Source organism: Brachyistius frenatus, unplaced genomic scaffold (assembly GCF_029030835.1).
Source record: "Brachyistius frenatus isolate BFR_SWC_R1_liver_20210118 unplaced genomic scaffold, ASM2903083v1 Contig_388, whole genome shotgun sequence".
NCBI lineage: Eukaryota > Metazoa > Chordata > Actinopteri > Embiotocidae > Brachyistius > Brachyistius frenatus.
This window is the reverse complement of record NW_027210987.1, coordinates 72,177-97,500: the sequence shown is the minus strand read 5'-3', so window position 1 is coordinate 97,500 and position 25,324 is coordinate 72,177. Positions and strand designations below refer to the sequence as shown.

The 25,324-nt window shown below is 44.3% G+C and overlaps 2 protein-coding genes across 2 annotated transcripts in view; both read right to left on the bottom strand.

Annotated features, from left to right (window-relative positions):
• Positions 1-2,554, bottom strand: part of nrn1la (neuritin 1-like a) — a 55,443-nt gene extending 52,889 nt beyond the window's left edge. Inside the window, exon 1 of the mRNA XM_069724646.1 lies at positions 2,387-2,554. Within this exon, the coding sequence (XP_069580747.1) occupies positions 2,387-2,444 (58 nt within the window). The 5' untranslated portion in view covers positions 2,445-2,554. The remainder of the gene's footprint in view (positions 1-2,386) is intronic.
• Positions 2,555-4,832: 2,278 nt separating this feature from the next.
• On the bottom strand, positions 4,833-25,179 carry edc4 (enhancer of mRNA decapping 4). The gene is made up of 30 exons (XM_069724645.1): positions 24,996-25,179; positions 22,422-22,581; positions 22,205-22,316; positions 21,849-21,948; positions 21,147-21,333; positions 20,841-20,988; positions 20,277-20,381; positions 19,458-19,570; positions 19,289-19,372; positions 19,090-19,185; positions 18,756-18,855; positions 18,331-18,511; positions 18,127-18,193; positions 17,721-17,812; positions 17,343-17,524; positions 16,669-16,748; positions 15,736-15,877; positions 15,339-15,634; positions 14,796-15,032; positions 14,140-14,241; positions 13,896-14,039; positions 13,328-13,364; positions 13,051-13,198; positions 12,800-12,955; positions 11,676-11,791; positions 11,424-11,589; positions 9,665-9,851; positions 8,438-8,657; positions 7,789-7,952; positions 4,833-5,956 (listed from the first exon to the last, which is right to left on the bottom strand). The coding sequence occupies exons 1-30, from the start codon at positions 25,081-25,083 to the stop codon at positions 5,773-5,775; spliced, it is 4,194 nt and encodes a 1,397-aa protein (XP_069580746.1). The 5' UTR covers positions 25,084-25,179; the 3' UTR covers positions 4,833-5,772.
• Positions 25,180-25,324: the final 145 nt, after the last annotated feature.

Here is a 25,324-nt window from a genome sequence, read left to right as displayed (position 1 = left end):
CTCCTGACCTGACGCGCCTTCTTCTGCGGTCTCGGACGGTGAAGCTCCGCCCCCTCTTGAAACCTCATTCAGAAACGACCTCGCCCGGCTCGTCGCTTCAACGCGTGTAACTCGGGTACCGACGTCGACCGAGAGACGTAATTCGGAAAACTTACTCACGAAGGTTTTAGCTTTCTCCTGCTCCAATCACGTCACGGTGCCGCAGCAGGAGCAGCTTCTGAACTCCTTTTGATCCACCCTCGTTCACCGGAGGAGGTGAGTGCTGGAAACATCCACATCGAGCTATAAATTCTTGCGCAACAGTTATTTTTTAGCATTTCAACTATCATGAATAAATACATATTTGAAATTTGGTTGGAAAAAACGAGCAAGAACAGATATTTTCCTCCTACGAAGAACCTCCACGGGGGAAAGAGTTCAAAATAAATAAATAAAATAAAGTGTTGGAAACTTTCGTAATTTGTCGTCTTTAAATCCGATAAGTTTGACTGAAACTTATCTGAAACGAAGAAGTTTCTTATAAAAATATCAGACCACATGGATTCTTCGTGTCTGCAGCGCGACTGATCTTTGGATGTTTTCCCGCTCAGGTTCGTATTCGCGAGGCTCGATGAAGTCTCCGGAGACTTCGCCGCCGCTCAGAGGAGGCGGGGTGTGTGTGTGGGGGGGGGGTGGGGGGTGGGGGTATGGTGGGGGGGGGAGGGTACAGATGGGGATTCATTCATCATTTATCTCCATCGTTGGGACCTTTTTTTTTTTTTTTCCTCTTTCTTTTTGAAACCTCACTGTGTCACACTCCCCCCGGGAACGCCATCCCCTCCAACATCAAGCAGCCGGCGGCAGCGTGACACGATGATCAATGATGATAAAAGATGAAGATCATTGAGTGTGCGTGTGCGTGTGCGTGTTCGTGTGCGCCAACATCCGCCGCTATATTTAGCTCAGTCGTGTTTAAGCCACACGTCGTGTTGAGTTTGAAAGAAGTTTGCACCAGATAAGAAGGGGCGGGGGAAGGGGTGAATGGGGGGGGGGGGGGCAATGAAAGAGAATATCAAAATGCATAATAGAAAAATGTAGGATTAAAAAAAAAAAAAAAAAAACGTCACCCGTCGGTTTGTGAACGTCCGTTACGAAGCCTCGAGTTCGGAAATGTTGGGCCGGCGCCATCCTTGCTAGTTCGGAGCGCTTCGGAGCAGGAAGTGACCATATTTGGGCGAGCTCGATCTGACTCCATCTGATCGGAAACCCGACGATACTACGTCCCCCGCCCGCCGATAGCCGTAACCTGACTTGCACCACAGGCCTGTCAATCAAACAGACACGCCCCCCCCCCCCCCCAAAAAAAAAACCCCCAGGTCTTTTTGAATCTTCTTTTCTAATGAATGAGGGATTATTTTCAGATGGACCTCCAGAAAACTAATAAAGAGTGAAATTAGCGAATGAGTCCAAGGAAAGCTGGAGCTTTTTGGAGCCGACCTCTAGTGGCTCTCGGCGGTATTACAGTTCAAGGCGCTTCTGCATGGACCTCCTCTCAGACCCAGAAGCTACAAACACTTTCATATTCAGTCAATGAGTTTGCTTTTTTTTTTTCTTCTTCTTGTCCCTTTTCGTAAACAATGTAAAATTGCCGGAAATATCCCTTTAACTTCCTTCATTGATAAACTTAAATTTAATTCCAGAAGTGGGAACTGATAGTTTAAAAATAAAAACTGCCTGTTCATTATGAACAAATCCACCACTTGCCGACTTTAAAAAGGACGTACGGGTAATATTATTGCGATTAAAAAAAAACCTGAATAAATGTTCTGACGTCCCCCTCCAGCTGTTAATCTGCAGCTGTTTGCAGCGCAGCCAGATCGTGAAAAAAAAAAAAAAAATCAGGACAGCAGTTTTGTGTAACGAACCTGTATGCACTTCTGGGAACAAATAACTCTCACGCAGCAGCAGCAGCAGCAGCAGCAGCTCATCCTGCTGCATCAATAACCTCCGGGCTATTATTTTCTTCTTCTTTTTTTGATGTCTTTTCTGTCTTTTCTGTATGAGCTCTCTCTCCTCTGACCGGATCGCTCTGCTGCAGCTGCGGCGCGTGTTCCGCTGGAAGCTGAGGATGATACGGGACCTCTCAACTTGCTGGTGGGTTGAGAGGGGGGGGGAGGAGGAGGGGGGGGGGGGGGGGGGACGAGTCTGGAAGAAGATCTTTAAATGCATCAAATATAATCTTAAAATCGGGGGATTTTTTTTTTTTTTAACGCGCTAAGACGTCCAGACCGGAGTCGTCCCCGTTTTACGCACGCTGACCGGAAACAAACAATAACATGTGAGGAAGTTGTGTGCGCTGCAAGTGTTCAGCAGACACAAGTTTTGGTCAGATTTTGTCAGTACTCACTCAGAACCAGAGCAACAGGCAGGAAGAGGAGGCACGCGGAGTTCATCACAGATGCCATGCTTCACGCGACAATTCGTCCTTCAAGTTTTCAGGTAGATTTCAATTCCCAAGTTTTTCCTCTTTTCTTTTTTGTTTTTAAAATTTAATAAAAATAAAATATATATATATATATATATATGTATGTATATGAAAATGTAAAAAGGCAGTCCGGTGCGTTCACGCTCCCTCCCCGGTCAGAAGTGCGTCTCCTTCTGTCCGTGTGTGTTGCAGCTCTGTACTCCTGAGCAGTGAGAGCATCCGCACGGCGCGCGCTCATCCGCTCCGCTGAAGGGGAGGGCGCGTCCTGGAGGAGGAGGAGGAGGAGGAGGAGGACGGTCTACAGTAGCTCCCTGATGAGCTTACATGAGGGGCAGGTCTGGGGTCTCGTTTGTAACCGATGTGTGCGCACAAAACTGAAAGAGGACGAGTGTCTTCACGCAACAACAACAACAACAACAAAAATCAAAAGGAGACGACGCAGTTGGAGAGGCGGTGATGTAAAGGCAGCTTGTACAAATTAATGATAGGAGTTGTCATTGTTCAGGGGTGTAGCAAAGAAATTCTGGGTCCCTGTGAGCCCCCCTTTCTCCATAATTGATCCATGTTGCATCGTTTGAATGTTTTTTTTCTTTAAGTCACTATCTGAACTATTTATAGTCGGGATGGGACACAATTTTCAAATATTGTAGTAGTTATACAATTTTTTTTTTTTTTTTTAAATCGATTTGTATATGCAATATCTTTCTACATCTTTCTTCCTTATTCCTCGTTTTCTACCGGTTGGTTGTAATGTGTCACTCCCGTCAGAAGGTGGCGGTAATGCGCCTAAAAGCTTGTTTGTCAGCTGCCATTAAACAACGTAAAAAGAAGAATAAAAAAAAAAACAAGCGGCCGTTACAAAGCCTCCAGTTCGGATTTTTGTCCATCGCCATCTTTGTTAGTTCGGAGCGGCTTGGGAGCAGGAAGTGACCATATTTGGACGAGTTTCGATCCGACTCGAAGTACCAGGACGATGCGCTCGGCCTGTGGAAGGAAAACACACAAAAAACAACAACATGCAACTCAGGCGCTGACGTCAATGAAGTGACGTAACTTCAAAATCGTACTCACCGCGGTCGTAGCTTCCTCCCGCACGTCACCGAGCCGTTTGATCACCACTCGAGGATATTCTGTTTCATCAAGCGTTTGAAAGCAACACCTGATTTTCTCTCAAATATAGAATAAACAGTGATGATTCATTTTTATCAGTTTCAAGCTGCTTGTGGTTTCTTTTTCTTTTTTTCTTTCTCGTGGTGGTGGAAGGAAACAAATCTACATCTGGAAGCAGCTCCACTTGTTTTTCTGAAACACGCACAGGTAAATAAAAGACAAAATAAATTGAGAATTTTTTTTACTTTATTCCAAAATGTTCAGGGTAAAAGAAACTATAAGATACAACATGTCCGTCCGAAGCAAAGAGGGAAACGAACGGAAAAAGAAAAACGTCCACACCGGCTCCGAGCTGTTGTTTTGTCCCAGCGAGTCGAACTAGTACTCAAAATATGAACTTCTCCATTTTTTATTTTTTTTTAAGCAATCAAATCTTTTTATTTTTTTTTATTTTAATCAAACTGTTTTCGGGTCGAATTTCTTGTTTTTGCAAAACAACAACATCCAGCTTCTCTTCGTCTCGCGTCTTAAATTTTTTTTTATTTTTTATTGACTATTTAATAATCTGTGGGCCCACCCCCCCAAAAAAATAAAAATACGATCAGACACAGTAAGGCACTTGCTCGACAATAAACCCGACCGGACAGCTTCCAAAAGATGAACAGAACTTTTTTTATTTTACAATCAGAAAAAAAAAAAAAAAAAAGCAGTGCAACCACCCCGCAAATCAACAACGCTGCTGCAGGTGTGAACAAAAAACAGGTTGTTTAAAGACGGGCTTTCTCACCGTCAGAGCGGGGAATAATGTCTGAATACAAAACAACCTAAAGCAGGGTGGAGGATCTGCCGCCGCCCTAGAGGCCGAGAGGAGGAACTGCGAGTCCGGTTTACAAATGTCATTTTCTAAAAAAAAAAAAAATGTCCTGGTAAAATAACATCGGTGGTAACTGTTGTGTAGGAAGTGTTTTTTTTAATTTATTTTTTATTTTTTTAATGAAGCTACTTTGACAACTCGTAAAGCAAGTATACATGACTTACAAATACTAAATGTTGATATAAAAAAAGAAAAAGGGACTGACATACAAAAGAAAAGATGGAGGGAGGGAGGGGGGTACACGTTGGACGGCTGCCAGCTCAAAAACATTTGATTTGGTGTTTTATTTTTTTTTTTTTTTTTTTTTTTTTTAAAGGAAATTCTTACTTTTTTTCAGCCAGGAGTGAATATTTACTGAACATAGGGGGGGGGGGGGGGTGTGTCGTTATTTCACAACAAACTTCGATGTGATTTTTCTCCTTCGGGAAAACGAATGAAGAAACTAGAATTTTTTTTTTTTTTTTTGCATATGATCTCGCACGTGTGGCATCACGATGTTGTCTTGTTAAGAAACAACTGAAACATGCCACAAACATTATTAAAAAAAGAAAGTCATGCTTCTCGTTGCCCGGAGTCGCTTCAAAAAAGGAACCCAACGGACTGAATCCCTCGGCGACTGAATTCCTGGTTGGATGACAAAGAGAGAGGACACACACACAAAAAAAAAAAAAAAAAATGAAGTGTGTTCAGGCCAGCTGTTTTTGCTCTTAAGGCCCCCCAAAAAATACAAGGCGACATTTTGAGGCGAGACTTTTGTTGTTGTTGTGTTCCTTGTGTTGCTCCGACGGGTCGCAGGAACGCAGCGAGGATGAAAGAAAAAAAAAGGGAAAACAGCGGCTCGGCTGGACATTCATCGAGTCTCAGGACAGCCAGAGTGTTGTTGTTGTTTGTGTGCGAGACGGGCGATTTTATCCTTTTTCTTGATGGGAGAGACGATAACAACAACAACAACAACAACAAAAAACAAAAAAACAAGCGGTAACGAAGGTCTGGAGGTTTTTTTTTTTCTTTTCTACAGTTGAACTTTTAAAGAGTCTTTTAACAGAAATCAGCAACAATCCTGTTTGTTCCAGATCGTTATTGTCTTGCAGGAGGGGGGGGGACAAAAAAAAAAAAAAAAACCTGTCTATTTGTGAACTTCACTGGTGCAGGAAACAGGAAGTGATACAACAGGAGGAGGAAGTCCGGTTCTCCCCCCCCCGAAAACATTCGTGGAGAAACGGACGACAGCGGATTCATGATTGGTGAATCTGAGGAAGAAAAAGGACAAACAAACAAACAACAAAAAACAAAAACAACCTCTTGCGCCCCAGACGTCGGAGGACTAGTGGCTGACGAGGCCCTGCAGCATCATCATCAGGCGCCGCGCCCGCTTGCTGATCGGGTTGTGCGGCTCCTGCTGCAGGAAGCCGTACAGCTTCGGTCGGACCTGCGACAACACCGACGTCATGTGGTCGCGGGTCAGCGGGTCGCTGTGGTCCAGGTTCATCACCGCGTCCTCCAGGTAGCTGAGAGGTGGGGGGGGGGATAGATGGGTGGGGGTTACGTTACTCGTTCAACATCAGTAGTTCTACTCAGCTTCCTGTGAACATCTGTGTCACCGTTTACTTCGGTTTAACCGTTTTTTTTTTTTTTTTTGCGAAAAATGTGTTGCTCGTTAGCGTTTTATTATCTTGAGTTTAGCTTGTTTTTAAAGTGAAACTAGCTGCTTGTCGGACCGTCAACGCCGAGTTTCTCCTCTGACGCTCGGAGGGGGAAAAACATTCGCCGCGCACCACCCGAACCGCGTCGCCGTGGCAACAGGGTTCTCACGGGGCCGAGAGAAACGTAACTCTGAACGTATTCACTCACGAAGGTCGCCAGCGGCGTGACGGGACGTTCAGGTGTTGATCCGTCGGATATAAAAGCAGAACGAGGAAAACACGCAGCTGGCCGGCAGTTTGAATGTCACACGGCGTCCTTGAGCGCGTCGACGGGCGCCTTCTGCTCTCGCCGACATATCACGGCACAAATTGAGTTGTGCTCGCTTTCTGACCCACCCCACCCCCATTAAATCGTTTTTAAAGTGGGACATCTGGTGGTCGGAGCGTCGGTTGACCCCGCCCCTCTCCCCCTCCCCCCAACAATCACGGCTCCATCAAATCCCCATCAGCACTCTTTTAACAAAAAAATAAAAAAAGGGGGGGAGGGGGGCTTTTAATGTCACTGCACGAAACAGATCAGACGCTCAACGCTTCGTCCGAGCACGTATTTAATTGTTATTCCTTCACGTTTCTCTTCACCACCAGCTAATGATCCGGCTACGATCACGCTCTTCTTCTTCTTCTTTTTGATTAATGACGCCGTCTGTAGTCGCAACAGTCCCGAGCAGCGCTTTGGGGGGAATCTTCTAATGAAATGGTTTCGGAGACAACTTCCCCTCAGAAGTGGAGAAACAGAAGGCTCCTTTATGTTGCGAGTGCGAGTTATTGGTAGATTTCTACGACCAAAACATAAATAAAAACCGAATTTGAATGATTTTGCAAATCATGTCCACCCAAATTATAATTGGAAACAGACCAAAGACAACATATCAAATGTTGAAACATTTCAAATTTGATGGTTGCGACACGTTAAAAAAAAAAAAAAATAAAAAAAAAATTAAAAAAAAAAAAAAGTTGTGACAAAGGCGCCGCAAAAGAAAAGCTGTGAAACGAAAAAAAATTTAAAAAACAACACCTGGTGGAACATCTCACGTCTAATTAGGTTGCCTGGCAACAGGTCAGTAACATGATAGGGTATAAAAAGAGCATTTCAAGAGTGGCAGAGTCTCCCAGCAGTGAAGACGAGGAGAGGTTCACCACTGAAAAGACTTCGTGGGCAAACAGTGCAACAATTCAAGAATAATGTAAAATTACATACAAAACATAGAATTTGCATAAAACGACATAAATTGCTCAGTTTCGACATTTAATAAGTTGTCTTTGTTCTATTTTCAATTACAATACGGCTTTACATAATTTGCAAATCATCGACATGCTGTTTTTATTTAAATTTTTTACGCGGCGTCACGACTTTTTTTTTTTACTCTGGATCGTATCCAGTCATAAGAAAAATAAGTTTTCCTGCATCCTGAAATGAAATATCAAAATAAGCAACAATGAGAATAATATTAAAAAGTTTTTTTAGTTTTTTTAATAAACCTATCCAACAACAATCCTTATTTTTTTTTATTTTTTTTTTTTGTTGGAGACGCTTTCACGTCGATACTCAAACATCAAGTTTAATTTCTCATCATGTGGCAAAACAAAACAAAAAAAAGATGGGGAGGATACAACTGTTATCTAAAGGACTTCCTCACCTGATCTTGAGCTCGGAGCGGGTGGAGAGGTTGGAGGACAGCTGCTGGATGAGTGACAGCAGGACGGGCTGGCTGAGAGGACACGGAGGCTGACCGAACACCTGCTGGGAGTCGATGGTCTCGCATACGTACAGGACCAGGTTCAGATCGGTCGCCGACAAAGCCTGGGAGGAGGAGGAGGAGGAGGAGGAAGAGGAGTTATTCTGATTTGGAGTTTTAAATTAAAATATGTCTTTTAATGCAGCAAATCTCTGAGGAATCATTTCATTGAAGTTTCTTCCTCCTTAGAAGTAGAAAAAAAAAAAAAAAAAAGACTATAACAATGAAACTGCGCATGTATTCATAAGATGTTTCCGTGTCACGTTGAGACATTTTAATAAACGTCTCGGTCTGTGATGGAGACGGGGGGGAAAAAAAGAGAAAAAAGTAGCAGTTTCAGATACAAAGCATCATGGGAAAAAAAAAAAAACAGGTATAATGAATGCCTGCAGCACCGACTAATGCACTGGTGGTCCGGCAAGTGGGACTGTGGAGCAGTTGCAGCATGATGGCTTCTTATAAGGCACATCAGAGAGTGACTGCAGAGGAAGCTGCAGTGTGTGTAGTGTGTGTAGTGTGCAGTGTGTGTAGTGTGTGCAGTGTGTGTTACCTGCTGGAAGGCCTGGTTGAGCTGGCCCTGCTGGAGGAGCTGCAGGATGTTGGCCTGCTGCGTCTGGTAGTCGAGGTGCGCGGTGGGCACCGGGGTGCCGGCCGCCGACCGCATGGCCTGCATGATGCTGGAGGTGACGGCCGCCTGCTGCTCCTTCATCGCCAGGCTCACCTCCCCTTTGACGATCCGCTGCACTTGGCTGAGAATAGACTCCTGCAGGCTGAATAAAAAAAAAAAAAGAGGAAAGTATTGTCAGGCCCGCTTAAACAAACAAACAAACAAACAGAGAGCACGTCAAGGTGAAGTCCTCCGCGTTGACTCAAAATGACTCAACATGCTTAAATTTAAAAATCTCGTCACTTCCTTATTTCAAGAGGTTAAAGTTTCAGTCGGCCGACTTCTCTCCGCCCCGCCCCCGACGATCTATAAACTCTAGAGGCGATGAAATTAATTGCGGAGGGAACGGGAGACTCGATCGAATTTATGTTCTCACATCAGCCCCCAGGATTAAGCTTTGCTTGTTTTTAAATCTCCGATACCGTTAACGCTCCGACGAGGCCTCGCTTGTATCTGATAGTCACGATGTCCGCTCGGGACGTCGCTCCGTGAGGTCGGATAAAATCACTGCTGGCGAATACCGGCCGGTTTGAAGAAGTCAACGGTGGCGTTGGGGGACGATTAGTATGTAAACAGAGTAGTTATAAAAGGTTGGATCATAATTTACTATTTATTTATATATAATTTAACATTATAAATATATACCTCATACATTGTATTCTGTACCATATTTATTTGATCTTATCTAGTCTTATCTTATCCAGTCTTATCTTATCTCGTCTTGTCTTATCTTGCCTCGTCTTATCTTGTCTAGTCTTTTCTTGTCTCGTCTTTCTTTATCTGGTCTTTTCTTGTCTGGTCTTATCTTATCCAGTCTTATCTTATCCAGTCTTTTCTTATCTAGTCTTATCCTTGTCTAGTCTTATCTTGTCTAGTCTTATCTTGTCTAGTCATTTCTTATCCAGTCTTTTCTTTATTTTATCCAGTCTTATGTTATCTAGTATTACTTATTTTATTCAGTCTTATGTTATCTAGTATTATTTATTTTATTCAGTCTTATCTCATCTGGTTTTATGTTATCTGAAAAGAAATGGAGAAAAATAAAAGATAGTTTCCCGAACAGCTCTCTAAAGGAAACGCGTCCGACGGTGTGATCGCTCCGGTACTTACTTTCCCACCATCATCTGGATCTGGTGTTGGACCTCGGCCCGGACGTTGGCTGTGATGTTGTTGGCCAGCTGATCGGTGGAGCTCTGGAAGCCGTCCATCATCTGCTGCAGCTGGCCGACGACGGGGTCTCGCATGTCCTGCTCCCGCTGCTTCCTGCTCTTCAGGTGAGCCTCGAGCTGCTGGATGTCTGGAGAGGGAAAAAAAAGTAAAGTAAAAGCAAATGCATTAATACGGTGAGTAATTAATGCTGAATCGGAAAAAAGGGCCGCAGTGACGCTAATTTCCACTGAGAATCAACAACCTCTGCGGCCGGCCGTCACTGCAGAGTCGAACAGTGACAGCACACATACTCGAGTCGGTTTCCCTCCCGACCAAAATGCAATCTTCATCCCGTTTCCCTGGTTTCAACAGCAAAAGAATTTCACACTCCAATTTCATGAATTATTTTAGAACTAAAAAATACTTTTCAAAGAGCTGTTTGTTCGAGCTTTATGTTTGCACAAACTTTGTCGTGTTGGAGAACGCGAGTGTCTACGGAGAAATCGGCGACGCAGCCGGTCCACTGCTCCCCAAATTTGTTTTAATAAAACGTGTGTAACTCGGGGGTTATATCGTCCTCCTGCTCCTCAGCAGCAAGTTATAACTAATTGATTTACCCTCGTATGTATATTTGATACTATCCTATAAATGATGTATAAATACACACTGCACCCAAAACAAAGGAGGGAAATCTGTGCTGAACACAGTAGCTTTAATGCGGAGCAGATGTTGATGCGGCTCTCGCAAAAAGGTGCAGTCCATTGTTTACGCAACTAAACCCCCAAATATGATAATGGATTAAATTTAAATTGGAGGCAAGGGTGCGGCCGGCCTCATTATTTACCGCGGGGTTAACGGCGTGCGTCTCCTCGCTGCAATGGAGCCGTGATAACATCGCTAAATTTGAAAAACAAAGCTCGGGTTACCGGCTTCCAGAGAGGTGTGTGTGTGTGTGTGTGTGTGTGTGTGTGTGTGTGTGTGTGTGTGTGTGTGTGTGTGTGTGTGTGTGTGTGTGTGTGTGTGTGTGTGTGTGTGTGTGTGTGTGTGTGTGCTGTCTCCGAGTCAGCAGACTGCTTATCCACGACATCAGCACGCCGGCTCGCTCTGAAAAGGCATCATTACAAAAGCTGTCCCTGAGATCGTTCAGAGAGACGGGAGCTTACTTAAGACTTCCAGACACACAACCCCGATTTCGTGTGTGTGTGTGTGTGTGTGTGTGTGTGTGTGTGTGTGTGTGTGTGTGTGTGTGTGTGTGTGTGTACACGATGACAACACCGATGCAAAAGTGTCTCTCGGTGACTGTTAATGAGAGCAGCTTCACGGGACGTCTGTGAATCTGAATGTCTAATAAACACGTGTGAAGTGGACTTTCTCAGCATGTCAGTTTAAAAAAAACCAAAAAAACCAAACAAACACAACAACACAAACAAAAACACAACAACAAAAACTTAGTAAAAAGTCATTTTACATCTCAATATCTGAGTTCGTCGTTCCAAATTCTGATTGCTGAGATGCACATCCCCACCGAGGCCGTGAGACATGCTCTCCCCCCTCTAAACCGCATGAAAACCGCATGAAAACCAAAGATTCATACCATTTATAACCATGTTCCTTTTTCTTAAAAAAAAAAAATATATATATATTTTTTTTTTTAAATGAGCCAGCCTTTGAATTTTTATCTAAAGAATGCTTTGGTACGAGGCGACGGTCGGTGCCTTACATTCGTGCGTGCCTTGCTTGAAGCTGTCGTTGATCTGCTGGAACATGGACTGGCAGCCTCGCTCGAACACCGGCAGCACGATGCTCTGGAAGGCGTCTTTGTAGGCCGCCTGGATCGGCCCCTGCATCGCTTCGGCCGCCGCCCGGCCGATCGCGTCCGTCGTGTTCTGCGAGCACGGACGGACGATTTCAGGCGCACAGAAAAAGGTAAATGTAAACCGCCGACGGGGCGTTTAGAGTCGGATCGCCTCACCTTGGATTTGACCACCTTGCTGACGTTGTCCTTCAGCGCGATCTCCACGGCGGTCAGTTTAGCGGCGATGGTATTGCTCAGCTGACCCGTCACCGGCTCCAGACTTTTAGAGATTGCTGGAGAGGGAGAAGAATGAAAAAGAAAAAAAGATTAGTAAGAAAGTCTTCTATAATTAGGCGCGAGGCAAAAAAAAAAAAAAGAGAAAGAAAGAGAGACGGAAACGTCTCTCCAAAGACTATATTTTAGTGTCTCTTTAGATGAAACATTAAATAACACGGTGATTAACTGACGCACGAGCCCGGCGTGCACTTTGGAGCTTTTTGTCCATCTGTAGCAGCAAAAACTGAATTTCACGACTATCATCAGCAGATTTGCGGCATTAAATAGACCTCATATTCGGTCATCATCAAAAAGAAAATATAATGAAAATAAATTTTACTCTGGGGGGTAAAACATTACATCTGCTTCGCCTTATAATGACAACGGCAACAACAAAAAAGCAAAAGTAAATTTCGAGGTGCCTGAGCTCTTTGATCTCTCCACACACAAAAAAGAACAACAACATCTGCTCCGCTTAAAACTGGAAAAAAAAAAAATAAACTAATCAAAAAAATACAAAGTAATGCACGGCATCTTTAGGAGCCATAATAAAAAAAAGAATCTAGGTACACTGAATACGGAGAGACTTTCCCACCAAAGAGAGCAAATCTGTTCAGTTTATTGTCCTGAAATGAGCTGCACATCTGTATGTGGGTGTTGGGAAAGACGAGAGCGGCGAGGAGCTGATGAACAGCAGCAGACCGGGGGTCACCGTACGCTCAACTGAAGCCACCGCATGCATTTAAACCTTAAAAAGCTTTTTATTGTCTTACAAGGCGGCAAAACGGCTCAACGTCGCCCTCGTCTGGAGAGGAGAGGGGCTGATTCTACAAACTGGGTCTCAGCTAGGAATCAGATAATATATATAAATGGCACAACTAAACAAATTAAAGTACATTCAAACTGATATCTTGAACCATCTAGAATATAATTACTCCTGCACATTGATGTTTAATATTTCCTGTGTTTTTCTATTTTCCCGATTTGTGGCGGGGTTTTTTGGGTTTTTTTTTGCGCCTCCTTACTTTGCGGGACCGTTTTCTTCATCTCGTCGCGCAGCACTTTGTCCATCCGGTTGGTGAGAGCCGAGCTGAGGGTGTGACCGAGCTGCTGGCTCAGCTGCTCCTGGAGCTGCTGCTGGTGGTTCTGACTCTCGGCCAGAACTCGCTCCAGCCGGCGGTCTGAGGAATCGCAGCACGTCAAGGCATCAAAGAGACTCCAAAATAAACAACTCCACAACAAAAAACCTGAAATCTGAAGCGGCTTGGAAGGATACGCTCGTGTTCCTGGTGGGTCGTCAAGACGTGTTCAACTTGCGCCATGATGGAGCTCTGCATGGTTTCGATCTGTCCGCGCAGATCGGTCAGCTCCCTCTGCTGGCTGCGCAGCAGCATCAACAACTCGTCCTGCACTTCGGCATTAAACTGCGAGCGTGAAGGGAGAGGAGACGTTAAAACGTGACTTAACTTTACCGTTAAATTAAAAAAAAAAAAAAAACACGGTGGCAGTTTATGCACTGAAATACATGAAAGGTGCGTTTTTAATGAAGTCACCTGAGCAGAATCTGTTTGCCTGGACTGAGACGATTCACTGCAGAGAGGAGAAACCATCTTTAAACATTCAAACCAAATGCATCGAGTGGTTCATGTAATGTCGAGTAGATTCAATGGACTCCTGCACTGCATTAATGCAAAGAGAATATTGGATTCTTTTATGGAGATGTTTTTTTTTCCCTAATTGTTATAAATTCCAGGAACAAACAACAAAAAGTTTAAAGTTTGGCTTCAGCTGCTGAACTTTAATTTAATTATGCTGAACTGAGTCAAGAGAGAGCGTCTTTATGATGCTATTTGATGAGAGCACCAAAAATCTGCAGTCCAACAGTAATTTAGCAAAAATTTAATAAAAAAAAGAAAATCACTTTCTTCAGCAGGTTGACATAAAAAAAAATTAAAAAAATCAAACCTGGAAACTGAAAGAAAATATCTCTCAAACAGGTTTTGACTGGTTATCCACCAAAAACAATGAATGCCTGATGTGTGAGTTGAGTTTCCCTCAGAAGTTCTAAGATATGTTATAAGAACTTTTTCCAGAGTCACATCCTTTCGAAATCGAACGTACCTGTCGTCCTTCTTGAGCTTCCTCTTTAGTTTCGGCGACGCTCGCGGCGACGACTTCCAGTCCTTCACCGGCAACCTGTGAGAGGAGCGGGAGCCGCAGTTTCCCGAGGACGACCCCAGACTGGCCACCTCGTCGTCTGGGTCGCTGGGACGACAACAACAACAACAAAAATAATCAGAACCTCATTGTTCCATAAATAAACTCCCGAATTCATGTTTGGGATATAAGAGTTGGTTTGCGGTACCTCTGCTCGGTGCCGCCGTCCTGGCAGTCGTTCTGTGAGAGGTGGTAGGACCGCATGTGGTAAGGCGAGCTCAGGTGTCGGTCCTTCGACTCCTCTCTCGAGCTGCCATGGACACACGACATGTTAAAAAAAAAAAAAAAAAAAAAAAAAAAATCACAACAAGCAATTCAACACGCATGACATAAAGCCGTTAAAAAGGAGCTGTCTGCAGGGTTTTAGTGCCATCTAGTGGTGAGGTTGCAGATTGAAATTAACTAAACGCCCCGTAATAGTCAGCGTTTGGTTTGGTCCCTTCTGCTCTACTGTAGAAACATGGCGGTGCATTGTGGTCCGTGGAAGAGGACCCGCTTCCTATGTAGGTATAAAAGGGCTCATTTAAGGTAAAGAAACACAATAATTCTTAGTTTCAGGTGATTATAAACTTGCCAACAGATCCACCTAAATCGTACACACGGATTCTTTTATGCCTTAAAACTTATTTTTTTGGTGAATATTTTTTCACACTGCTGTTTTACTTTTGACATAAATATGTAAAAAAAAAAAAAAAAAGAGATAAATAATCCTCATCAAAATATCCAAACTTTTGTCAGTTCTTTGTCAGATCACCGACGTACCCGTCGATGAGTATTTGACGCGTTTTACGAGCGATGACTCACCAGTCTCCGAGGCCGTTGTCCCTCAGACTGTTCCTGGTTTCCCTGGTGATGTCCGGGGCGGCCGGCCAAGGCGTGTGGCTGCCGCCGCCGCCGCCATCCGAGGACCCTCCTCCGGCTCCGGGGTTCTCCTGGGACAGCGCGTTCTCCAGCAGAGACGGGGTGTGGCTGAGTCGGGGCTCGGACTCGGCCGACCCGCCCGCCGGCCCGTCTGAGCCTCCGAGTTCGAGCTGCAACAAGCTACGACGGAAAGGATTATTATCGGGTTCATTCGAGGAACTACTCGCATTTTTAGAAAAGAAACACACAAAAAAAGGCTAATTTAAAGATTAAAAAGGGTCAAATAAACTAGAGTGGAATAAGACGGATGAATCACGGATCAAGATGCTCCTTTTCCAGGTTTTTTTCTGCATGTTTTTAAGTACTCGCAACCACTTTTAAATCAACAAATTTATTTTTACGTCCTGCCGATTTGTTTCCTTTCGCACAGGTGCAACAGATCAGTTATATTTCTGAAGATATTTTCTGCCTTCTGTCTCGGCGTACCTGCTGTTGTTGGCGGTGCGCGGCGAGGTCAGCAGGTGCAGAGCGGACGCGGCGGACGCCATGCTGTCCGTCTGGAGGGCGGAGAGCGGCGAGGGCTCCAGGCCGGACACGAGTCCCCGCTGGAGCTGCAGGGTCTGGGACGCGATCTCCGGCATGTCCTGGGACATGGCCGTGGAGGCCGAGGAGATGACGTCGGGGGAGCGGGCGCGCGTCGGAGAGGCCAGCGGCGGCAGGAGGGGGGAGTCCAGGATCTGGGGGCTGTCGAGCGCCAACGGACCGGCGGGGGACGCCAAAGCCTGGAGACGGTGGGAGGAGGAGGGAGGAAATGTCTTGAAAAAAATAAAGAAGCTTTGGAGAGTGATAAAGATGTCGAGAGTGAGAGTGTGTCGGATCTCACCGGTACGCTCTCCAGTCCGGGCAGCAGGAGGGCCGACGCTGCTCTCGGGGTGCTGGTGGAGGCGGAGAGAGACAGACCGCCGCCGCCGTTGGTGTTGCTGCCGTCCCCCCTGTTGAGACTCTGGCTGACGTCGTCCAGAGCTCTGCACACGGCGAGACGGACAACCATGCTCACAACACAAGAGGAATACTGTGTGTGTGTGTGTGTGTGTGTGTGTGTGTGTGTGTGTGTGTGTGTGTGTGTGTGTGTGTGTGTGTGTGTGTGTGTGTGTGTGTGTGTGTGTGTGTGTGTGTGTGTGTGTGTGTGTGTGTGTGTGTGTTTACACGCTATAACAGACCGGTGGAGGCTGTTTGTGAAGTGAACAAAGGAAGACAGAAGATTATTTTTGGAGGGACGATCAATAAACATCCCGTGTAGGAACTTTCTGTCTTTGTCCCCAAAGTGATCGGAGCGCTGTAGAAGTAGAACTAGTGATGGGCGTTGTTGTGATTTTAATCGGTACCGATACTTATCGATTCTCTCATCGATCTCGGAGCGGCGGGCGACGGACCCGGAACAGCGGAAATAGATCCAACGTCTTAATCAGAAACGGAGTTGGTGAGATAAAAATGTGGAGGATGTGAAGCAATAATAAATACGATTTTGTGTTTTTGGATCGCTCTAGTATTCATTGCAGAATCGTTCACGTCGGAGCTCATCGATACGACGCTTCAGGTCCCGCTTTGGAGCCGGTTAATATAACGTTTAAAAAAGGTTGAAATTGTGCCCTGAAAGTAAATCTGCGACCCGTTTTCTTCTGACAGTAAAAACTAAAAAAAAAAAAAATGCAAATAACAAGGATGCCGATGATGAAAATGTTTTCAGATTTCTTCCACAGACACTTCCCACTGCTGATCACTTTCTTTTTTGTTCTTTTTGAAAGTAAGAGCTCACCTGTTAGTTGAGTCAGAGTTGCTGCTGATGGCCGTGATGATGGTCAGACTGCTGGCGCTGCTGCCGGGAGACGCCGGCACCTGGAAGAGGGCGAGGAAACAGTGAAATGCAGTAAAACAAAAAAGAGGGATTTTTAAAATCCATCTTTCAGTGTTTAGAAACTGAACACAACTACAGCGAAGAGTAGATAAATGCGAAGGGTCACATCTATGATAAAAAAAATACCTTCATGAAAAAAAGTTTCTAATATCACTTCTTCTTGTCTCGCTGCATCTCACTTTAAATGTGAAGTCTTCACTTTTAAAAATGTGAGATGCAATGTGAAGTCTTCACTTTTAAAAATGTGAGATGTAGCGAGACAAGAAGAAGTGATATTAGAAACTTTTTTTCATGAAGGTATTTTTTTTATCATTAGAAATTGGCTGAGATGTGACCCTTCGCATTTATCTACTCTTCGCTGTAGTTGTGTTCAGTTTCTAAACACTGAAAGATGGATTCAGTCGGTGTGTTAACAGAGTTCCCGATGTGTTGACTGCTGCTAACAGCACTTAACCGATATGTGGGAGGAGGTTTCCTATTCATTGGCGAGATGTTGCTAGGCGACAAATGTGCAACTGTGAAACTCAGGACGTGAAGCAGACGGCTCCTTTGGTTTGGTCTGCGAGAGGTCGTACCGAAGTGCTCGGTGTCATGAAGGCGTCGGGAGTCATCAGCTTGGGCATCGCTCCGCCGCCGCTCGAGTTCGACAGGAAGTCGGAGGGAGCGGGAAGCGACGGGATCTTCCGCAGGTCGGTCTGGGAGCCGCTCCCCGACTCCTTGTCGGAGCTCTGGTCGGTGAGGTGGTCCGAGAACGCGGCTGGAGACACACAAAGACACACAAAAAAACTGCTAAATGAGACACAAAATGTGAATTTAAAGTAAAAAAAAAACAAAACAAGAAAAGAAAAGAAAGAAAGATGATAATGAGGGAGAAAAAAAATTAGAGACAAATGGGTTTGGACATTTTGAAATAAGTGCAAGATTTATAGAAATTTATGAAAGTGTTAACTTACCAAAACCATCGTGAGAATCTGAATGAGAAAGGAAGTCGACAGAGCTGGAAATCATGTTGGGCTGAAACCAGATCTGGACGTCCTGCAGACTCCTAAAACACACACACAACAAAATGAAGACTGCCGTGTGTTTTGTATTGATGATTTTTATAGTAACTGTTTCGTTATAAAGCTCTTTGAAAACCAAACAAAAACTCTGAATATTTATGTACAATAAATAAATACGACAGGGCAAGAAAAATATAACGTTTATCTGTAACATCTCCAACAAAAAAAAATCTGTGATATGAGGAAATACATGATTTAAGAATGTAAATTAAAGGTTCCCTCTTGGCAGCTTGGTGTGTTTTATTATTGACTTCTACTTTATTCACTCCACTCACGCCAACATGAGCTGAAAACTTACTTGGTGTGAACACAGTAGAGTTTAATCTGGATCCCAGACTTGGACTCAGTTGGTCCTTGAGTGCCCTCTAGAGGAGAAAAAAAAACACAAGTCGTGTTCAGTAGAGAGAAAAAAAAAAAGAATAACACTCCGTATTTACCGTCCAGTTTTAAATGAAGTTTGAAAGCTAAAGTAAATAAATACTGTGTAAATGTGTGTGTCCACCTGTCGTCATGCTCTCGCTCTCCTCCTCGGCGGGGAGGACCTCGGTGTGTCGCAGGCGGCTGTGGGCGACGTCCCGGACGCCGAAGCTGAGCACCGGGTGGGTGAGCAGGAACTCGGACACGGCCGTGAAGTTCGCCTTCCCTTTGTCCAGGTCCTGCCGCAGCTCCATCACGTACAGAACCTGAGGAAAACAAAACAAGAACCACGCCGGACGAGTGTGAAAGCGAGAAACCGAGACCTCGGGACCAGCGGGACGGTTTCACAGGCGGGACGGAGACGAGTTCCAGTAACTCAAACCGTCTTCTCTCCGAAGTTGAACTCCAATCTCAGTGTTTCGTATTAATGTCAAATATGTCAAAGGATTTTATGCTGAGGAGAAAAATAAAAGTTTTAGTATTTGTGCGGCTTCCTTCCCTTCTGCTCACCTTCCTCTGCACGTCGGTGAGGATCAGGTACTCGGCAGCGAGGTCCAGACTGGCCTTCAGACCCGGCAGCGCCGACGAGTTGAACGGATCCGGAGAAAACCTGCGAGGGGGAGAAGAGGGCGAAACGAGGAAGGACGTCAATAAAAAGAGCGCCAGACCATAGAAAACATGGAAATAAGAGAAATATTACATTTAATACAGATTATTAGAAAACAACCGCAGTCGGCTCAAATAAATCACGACCATGTTGTGACGGACCGAGTCACGACTCGGCATTATTAAGCACCTTCCGAAATGTTCAACCACTGGACCGACGGACCGAAAGAAAACCCACCTGATGGTCTGTAAACAGGTCCAGGAGACGGTGCACCACATCTTAAGCTCCTGGTTCTGATCCGCTCCGGTTATCAGAAACCGCCAGAAAGGAACCCTGAAAACAGGAGAAGGAAAAGAGAAGGAAGGTGAAACAAACTTTTAACGCCTCGGACGAGCGTGAAGACGCCGCGGCCTGTCGTGCGTTTTTTTTTACTGACTCGGGGTCCTGACGCTTGTGGTTGTCGCAGAAAAGCAGGCAGGAGAGAGGACGCCCTCCGTGAGGCCGCAGCTCGTGAAGGCATCTGGACGTCGGAGAAAAGAAACGTGAGGAAAAACAAACAAACAAACGAACACGTGATGAAAAGGTATCGGTCCCGTTTTCATTACCGGGGTTTGTCCTGTCCTCCTTCTATGTAAATCTGCCAGAACTTGATGTATCCGTCGTGGCTGGCCGTCGCCAGCACGGTGCCGTCCGGAGACAGGGCGCCTTCGCTGACCCGCTGGACCAACACACATTTAACAACACACACACACACACACACACACACACACACACACACACACACACACACACACACAGTCATTAATGCCAGCAAAAATCAGAACTGGCGGCTTATTTATTTTTTGATTGCTTGATTACATTAGCGTCCGTCTTTTTTTCTTCTTTTTTTTATGTTTCGATTTTGTTTTGAAAAACAGAACTTGAAACAAATCTTGAAAAAACACATTTACATGATGTTCCCATTTTAAGCAAAGTTAGAAAAGAATAAAGTCAGAATAATTTAAGGAGTACAAACTGTGTAAATAATACATATAAAAGAGAAAAATGAATGATAAAAAGTAATTTGAAAATATGAACATTGAACAGAGGAGGAGCTAAATGAAAACCAGGACGCGTAATCGATCCAAAACTTTTCTTGTTTGAGTTTTAAAACTAAAATATCTTTGATCACATCAACTGTGGGAATTTTGAGTTGTCATTCATTTTGTGGTGAGAGCTTTCGTTACTCGCAGCCTTGAAATGTTTTAAACCTTCTTCTTCAATAACAAAAACCACGTTGTTTTAAATAAAGTTTATTATTAATAATAAAGAGTTTCAGTTTCCATAATGGAACACAGTAAAATGACAATCTGACATCTGAAGTAACTTTTTTAAATGTTTTTAATTATGTAATAATATGGTTTAATATGTGACGCTGATCCTACCTGAGTGTGACCTTTGATCGTGATGAGGCCTTCCTTCAGTTCTGTGGCGTCAAGAGGCCAACTGCTGTTGCTGGCTCTCAAGATCTCCAGGTCCCAAACTTCAGCCTGGAGGAGGTGGAGGAGGAAGAGGAGGAAGAGGAGGAGGAAGAGGAGGAAGAGGAGGGAGAACATTTGAACATTTTTAGATGCAAGGAATGTGTTTATCTCCTGATGCAGGTTGTTTATTCTGACCTCAACAGAAAAGTGCATTAATTGGGTGTGTGTGTGTGTGTGTGTGTGTGTGTGTGTGTGTGTGTGTGTGTGTGTGTGTGTGTGTGTGTGTGTGTGTGTGTGTGTGTGTGTGTGTGTGTGTGTGTGTGTGTGTGTGTGTGTGTGAGTGTCCTGTCTTCTTTGTGAACTTACAAATGACTTGAATGAACTTGAGTTTGACCTATTTATCTTTTTTTTTTTTTTTTGTGCCTCAGATATATTATATTTGGGCTTTGGGTCTGTTTTGCAGTTTTTAAATGGAGGACAAAACATTTGACAGTAAAAAAAAAAATAGAAATAAAAAACCGCTGATACCCTGTCTTCGTGGAGGAGGGCCAACGTCTGGCTGGTGTCGTCCTGGTTCTCCTCGTTGTCGTCCAGGATGAACGGGCACCAGATGAGGCGGCGGTGGGAGTTCAGCGGAGTGTCGTCTGGCCGTCGGATGTGAACCACGATTTGATCTCTGCGTGGAGCGTGTTAAGGAGAGAAGAACAGGTCCTGGGGGGTGAAGTGGAGTACAGTAATGAGACACACACACACACACACACACACACACACACACACACACACACACACACACACACACACACACACACACACAGAGGCCTCATGTGAGGATACAGTATCTTGCTGCCGGTGCAGGTGAGCTGCCAGACCATCAGGTTGCCCGCCTCGTCCACGCAGCCCAGCAGGGAAGAGTCCAGGTGGGCGAAGGCCAGATCGGTGACGGCCCCGGTGAACCCCTTCAGCAGCGAGCGCTCGGCGAAGCCCACGCTCAGGACGCGGATCATGGCGTGGTTGTTGGCACCTGAGAGCATTCGAGAAGATACTTTATTAATCCCTCATTAAAGCCCGTCGTTAATAAAGCGATGAGGTGCCCGTGTGGTTGCTCCACTAGATGTGTGAGCGTGACAGCAGCTGACTTTAATGGCGCCACAATAAATAACAACGGCAAGTGTGTCACAGATTAGTTAAGAGAGCTCAGAGAAAAAGTGGAGATCTGTTTGGTTTGCACTCAGGGACACGATATCTGTCAGATCAGCAAAAAAAATACAAAAATAAAAAACGATTCTTCCTGCATCCACACTTGGTTATAGTCTCAAAAAAGTTTTTTTTTTAAATGAAATTTATACAATAAACCAGCAGCCGGTTGAAAAGCAAAGAAAATTCAAAAGTAAAAATCAGAAAAAACAGGCAGGAAGAACGACTCCGTAGTTACCGTGCGGGATCACTACGTAAAACGCCCTCCATGATATTCTAGTTCTCATTTCCTGGCTGAAAGGATTCCAGTAACGACTCCAGCAACGACTGCGGGACTCTCACCTCGGATGGCGTAGGCCAGGAAGCTGTTGGACACGGCGATCAGCCGGCCGTAGTAATACTTGTGTTCCCAGTCGTACTTGGCGACAGGTTGAATCTTCACCTGAACCAAAACACAACGTTCATAATTTAATACACATAAAATGAGCTCAGAAAAAAGTTTATACACGGTTTTTCCACCTCAAGAGCCAAAACATAGTCCTCAAAATTTTACTCCCATTATTATCTTCGTCATATTTAAATGTCAAAGTCATCACAGATGGAGGTTTTGATCAATACAAAAATATATATATATATATTTATTTTTTTTCCAGGTACTGACAGTCTCCAAACTCTTTTTTGGGATTTGCTTTTCTTACCTTGTTGCTGCCCCGAGCTTTGCTGTTGATGCTGGAGTCTTGACTCGCCACGATCTCCACGTTGTTGGAGGTGATGGGGATGCAGGTGGACCCGTCGTCACCGGTGAGGCAGCTGGGACAAAAGAAAATCCAAAAAAATCACAGCGCGCAGATTTTTAGTTTCTTAAAAATAAAAGTCGGTACAAATGTGACGCCGGTGACGGAGTGACCGACTCACATGATCTGAGTCTCCTGAGCGGTGCTGAGGTCCGTGGAGATGGGCCTGGTAGAGTCCGACATGGTGGACCGGTCGGTGCTGCCCAGCAGGCCGACTCCCAGCAGCCCGTTCAGCTCGCCATTGAAAGACGGCTTCCTCCGACCGTCGCTCGACTGCACATCTGAGGGAGGACGACGAAAGTAGGAGGTATTAAGAGAGACCAAAAAATTAATAAATAAATCCACAGCCTGCAGAGAGAAGTTTCTTCTGGAGGTATTTATCAAACAGCGGAATAAAAAAAAAAAAAGATTTGTGACCCAAAAATCATGCTTTGATTGTCTGTTCACTTACTGGAAAACTACAAACGTACTTGTTCTTGTAAATTTACATTTGATTTGATTTTAAAATAAATTCAACTGCTTTTCAATGTGCGTGGACCAGTTCTTCCATCCACTGATTACTGGGACACTTAAAGTTATTACACTCAACAAAAAATATAAACTCAACACTTTTTCACTCTCACTTTTCATGAGTTAAGAGTAAAAACATCTAAAACTTATTTTATGCACACAAAAGGTTTATTTCTCTCAAATTGTGGTCGCAAATCTGTTTTGCACTAAATGAGCACTTCCACTTTTTGCCCAGATAATCCTAAAAACCTGACAAGTGTGGCACATCAAGGTGCTGATTAAAGAGCAGTGATTAATGCACAAGGATGGACCTACATCATTTTTGTTGAGTGTAAATTACACCTGCTCTTCATCTGTAAAACAAAATTCAATAAAAAAATTTAATTGCTGTTAAATCAAGCATCGATATCGTATTAAATGTTTTGATAAAGTTGCAGATGAAGAGGTTTAATCTATTAAAAGTCTTGGAAAAAGTAAAGGAACCGTTATGTCGATTTATTCTTATTTTAAATCATATATCTCAAGTTACTGAAATTATTTATGAAAAACAGGCATTCATTTAGGGAAACTTACAGCTGTAAATGTCTACGACTTTAACTTTTCAGTGTTTGTAAAAAATGATGTTAAAACTGTTGACAAGTTCATAAGTTTCTCTCCAATGCTTTTCCAGTAGTTTTGCTGGTTTTTATTCTGATTCCTTTACTTAAGTAAAAAAGTACCATTACATCTGTGTAAAAATACTCCAAAAAGTCCTTCATTCAAAAAAAAAAAAAAAAAAAAAAAGTCCAACTTAACCACAAGAACAAAAGTAGAAGCAGCAAAATCTAGTTTAAATATGAAAGTAAAAGTCCCAGTTTGGGAGAAAAGAAGAAAGAAAGTCTGTTTTCAATTTTTTTTTTGAACTTTTTCTCTCCCTTTGATTTTCGCTGAGATGTCGGATCATGTTGAAAACGTATTGAAATGAAACCATGTGAGAAGTTTGGAGGGGGAAGAAGAAAAAAAACCCACAATTTGGTGGAGCTGTTAACGACTCAAGACGATGAGATGTGACACCGACTGTTTCTTTTTCTTTTCTTTTTTTGTGCAAGATGTCAGAAGAAAAAGAGATTTTCATGAAACGCCGCTTTCATTTGAACGTGTCGTATTTCATTTTCATGTGACCGATGAATGTGATGGAGTACAAAGTGCAATAATTCCCTCTGAATAAGTACAACTACCTCAACATTGTCCTGTAATAAAATGTACTCTGTGTACTTTCCACATCTGATTACAGGAGCAGGATATCCTGCTGTTTCCTTTCACATTAACTTCCCCCAAAACAGGGGAAATTAATATATTTATAAACTCTTCGGTACAGCACTTGATCATTTGGACATTTTACAATAACCCTGAAAAGACCGACGGGGCTGAAGGTCCCTGAAGGCACCTGAAGGTCCCTGAAGGCACCAACACCACCGACCTTCTGCGCACTTTATGAAAGCTAATTGTTTAAACCAGTTAAAAATAATCCTCCATAAAGAAACACCGAAAACTGCTCAAGAGGAACACAAAATAAAACATTTAAAAAGAGAGGAGCAGGTACTACGAGAGTACACGTTTCAAATAAACTCAATGTTGTCCTCCTTTTTCTTTTCTTTTTTAACGAACATTTTAATCTCCCGTCAGTCAGAGGCTCTGTTAGCCTGTTAGCCTGTTAGCCCGAGCTAACGTTGAGAGCGACCGGATTTACTTTTTTTACCCCAAAATAAATAAATAAATAACCTCAGTTTGCGTTTTAACGTCGAACCGGAACCGGAGTCTGAATCCGCGTGAGAACACGAGTGAGGAAATTCGCTGACATTTAAAAACGATGAAATGACGTCTTTAGTTTGGAGGAAAAAAAAAAAAAAGAAGAAGAAGAAGAAGAAGCTACCGCGCGGAGCTAACGGAGCTAACTTAGCTCCACTGCAGTTAGCATTAGCTCAAGCGGCGCGCTAACCCCCCTCCCTCCCTCCCTCCCTCCCCCTCTCTCTCTCTCCCCCCTCCCCCCCTCTCTCTCTCCCCCCAAATTCACATTCACAATCTATTTAACCTGCTAGCCGGCTAACACTTAGCATTCCGTTAGCTCCGCTCGCGGCCTCTCTCCGTCCCCCCTCCTCCTCCTTCTCCTCCTCCTCCTCCTCCTCCTCCCGGTTCTCCAACTTACCGGCGCTGTTCCCGGGACGGTCGAGCTTCAGGATGTCCCGGAGGTGCTGCGTCGCACCCTCGATGTCCATATTAGAATTGGTCGCCATGGGTGAGGGAAGAGGGGGGAGACCGGGTGAGTTGAGGGGGGAGAGAGAAGAACGGCTTGTTTGGATGGCGACGCTGTTACTGTTCACCCAGAGCAACAGTCTAAACTTCCGGTTGGTCCGTGCGTGCGGAGTTCCGACCTGTCAACTGTTGTCAGGTCACTTTGGTTCCTACCTCGAAAAATCCGACGCGGTTCAGAGAAACTGTACACAAACACCCGTCACCGACATCTTTTAACTCATT

Excerpts from the sequence above, each read along its gene's own strand:
- edc4 (XM_069724645.1), bottom strand. The coding sequence starts at position 25,083 with ATGGCGACCAATTCTAATATGGACATCGAGGGTGCGACGCAGCACCTC. Across the intron at positions 14,040-14,139 it reads GACGGCGGCACCGAGCAGAG|CGACCCAGACGACGAGGTGG; the intron begins GTACCGCAAACC and ends TTGTCGTCCCAG. Across the intron at positions 7,953-8,437 it reads TCAACCAGGCCTTCCAGCAG|GCTTTGTCGGCGACCGATCT; the intron begins GTAACACACACT and ends TCCTCCTCCCAG.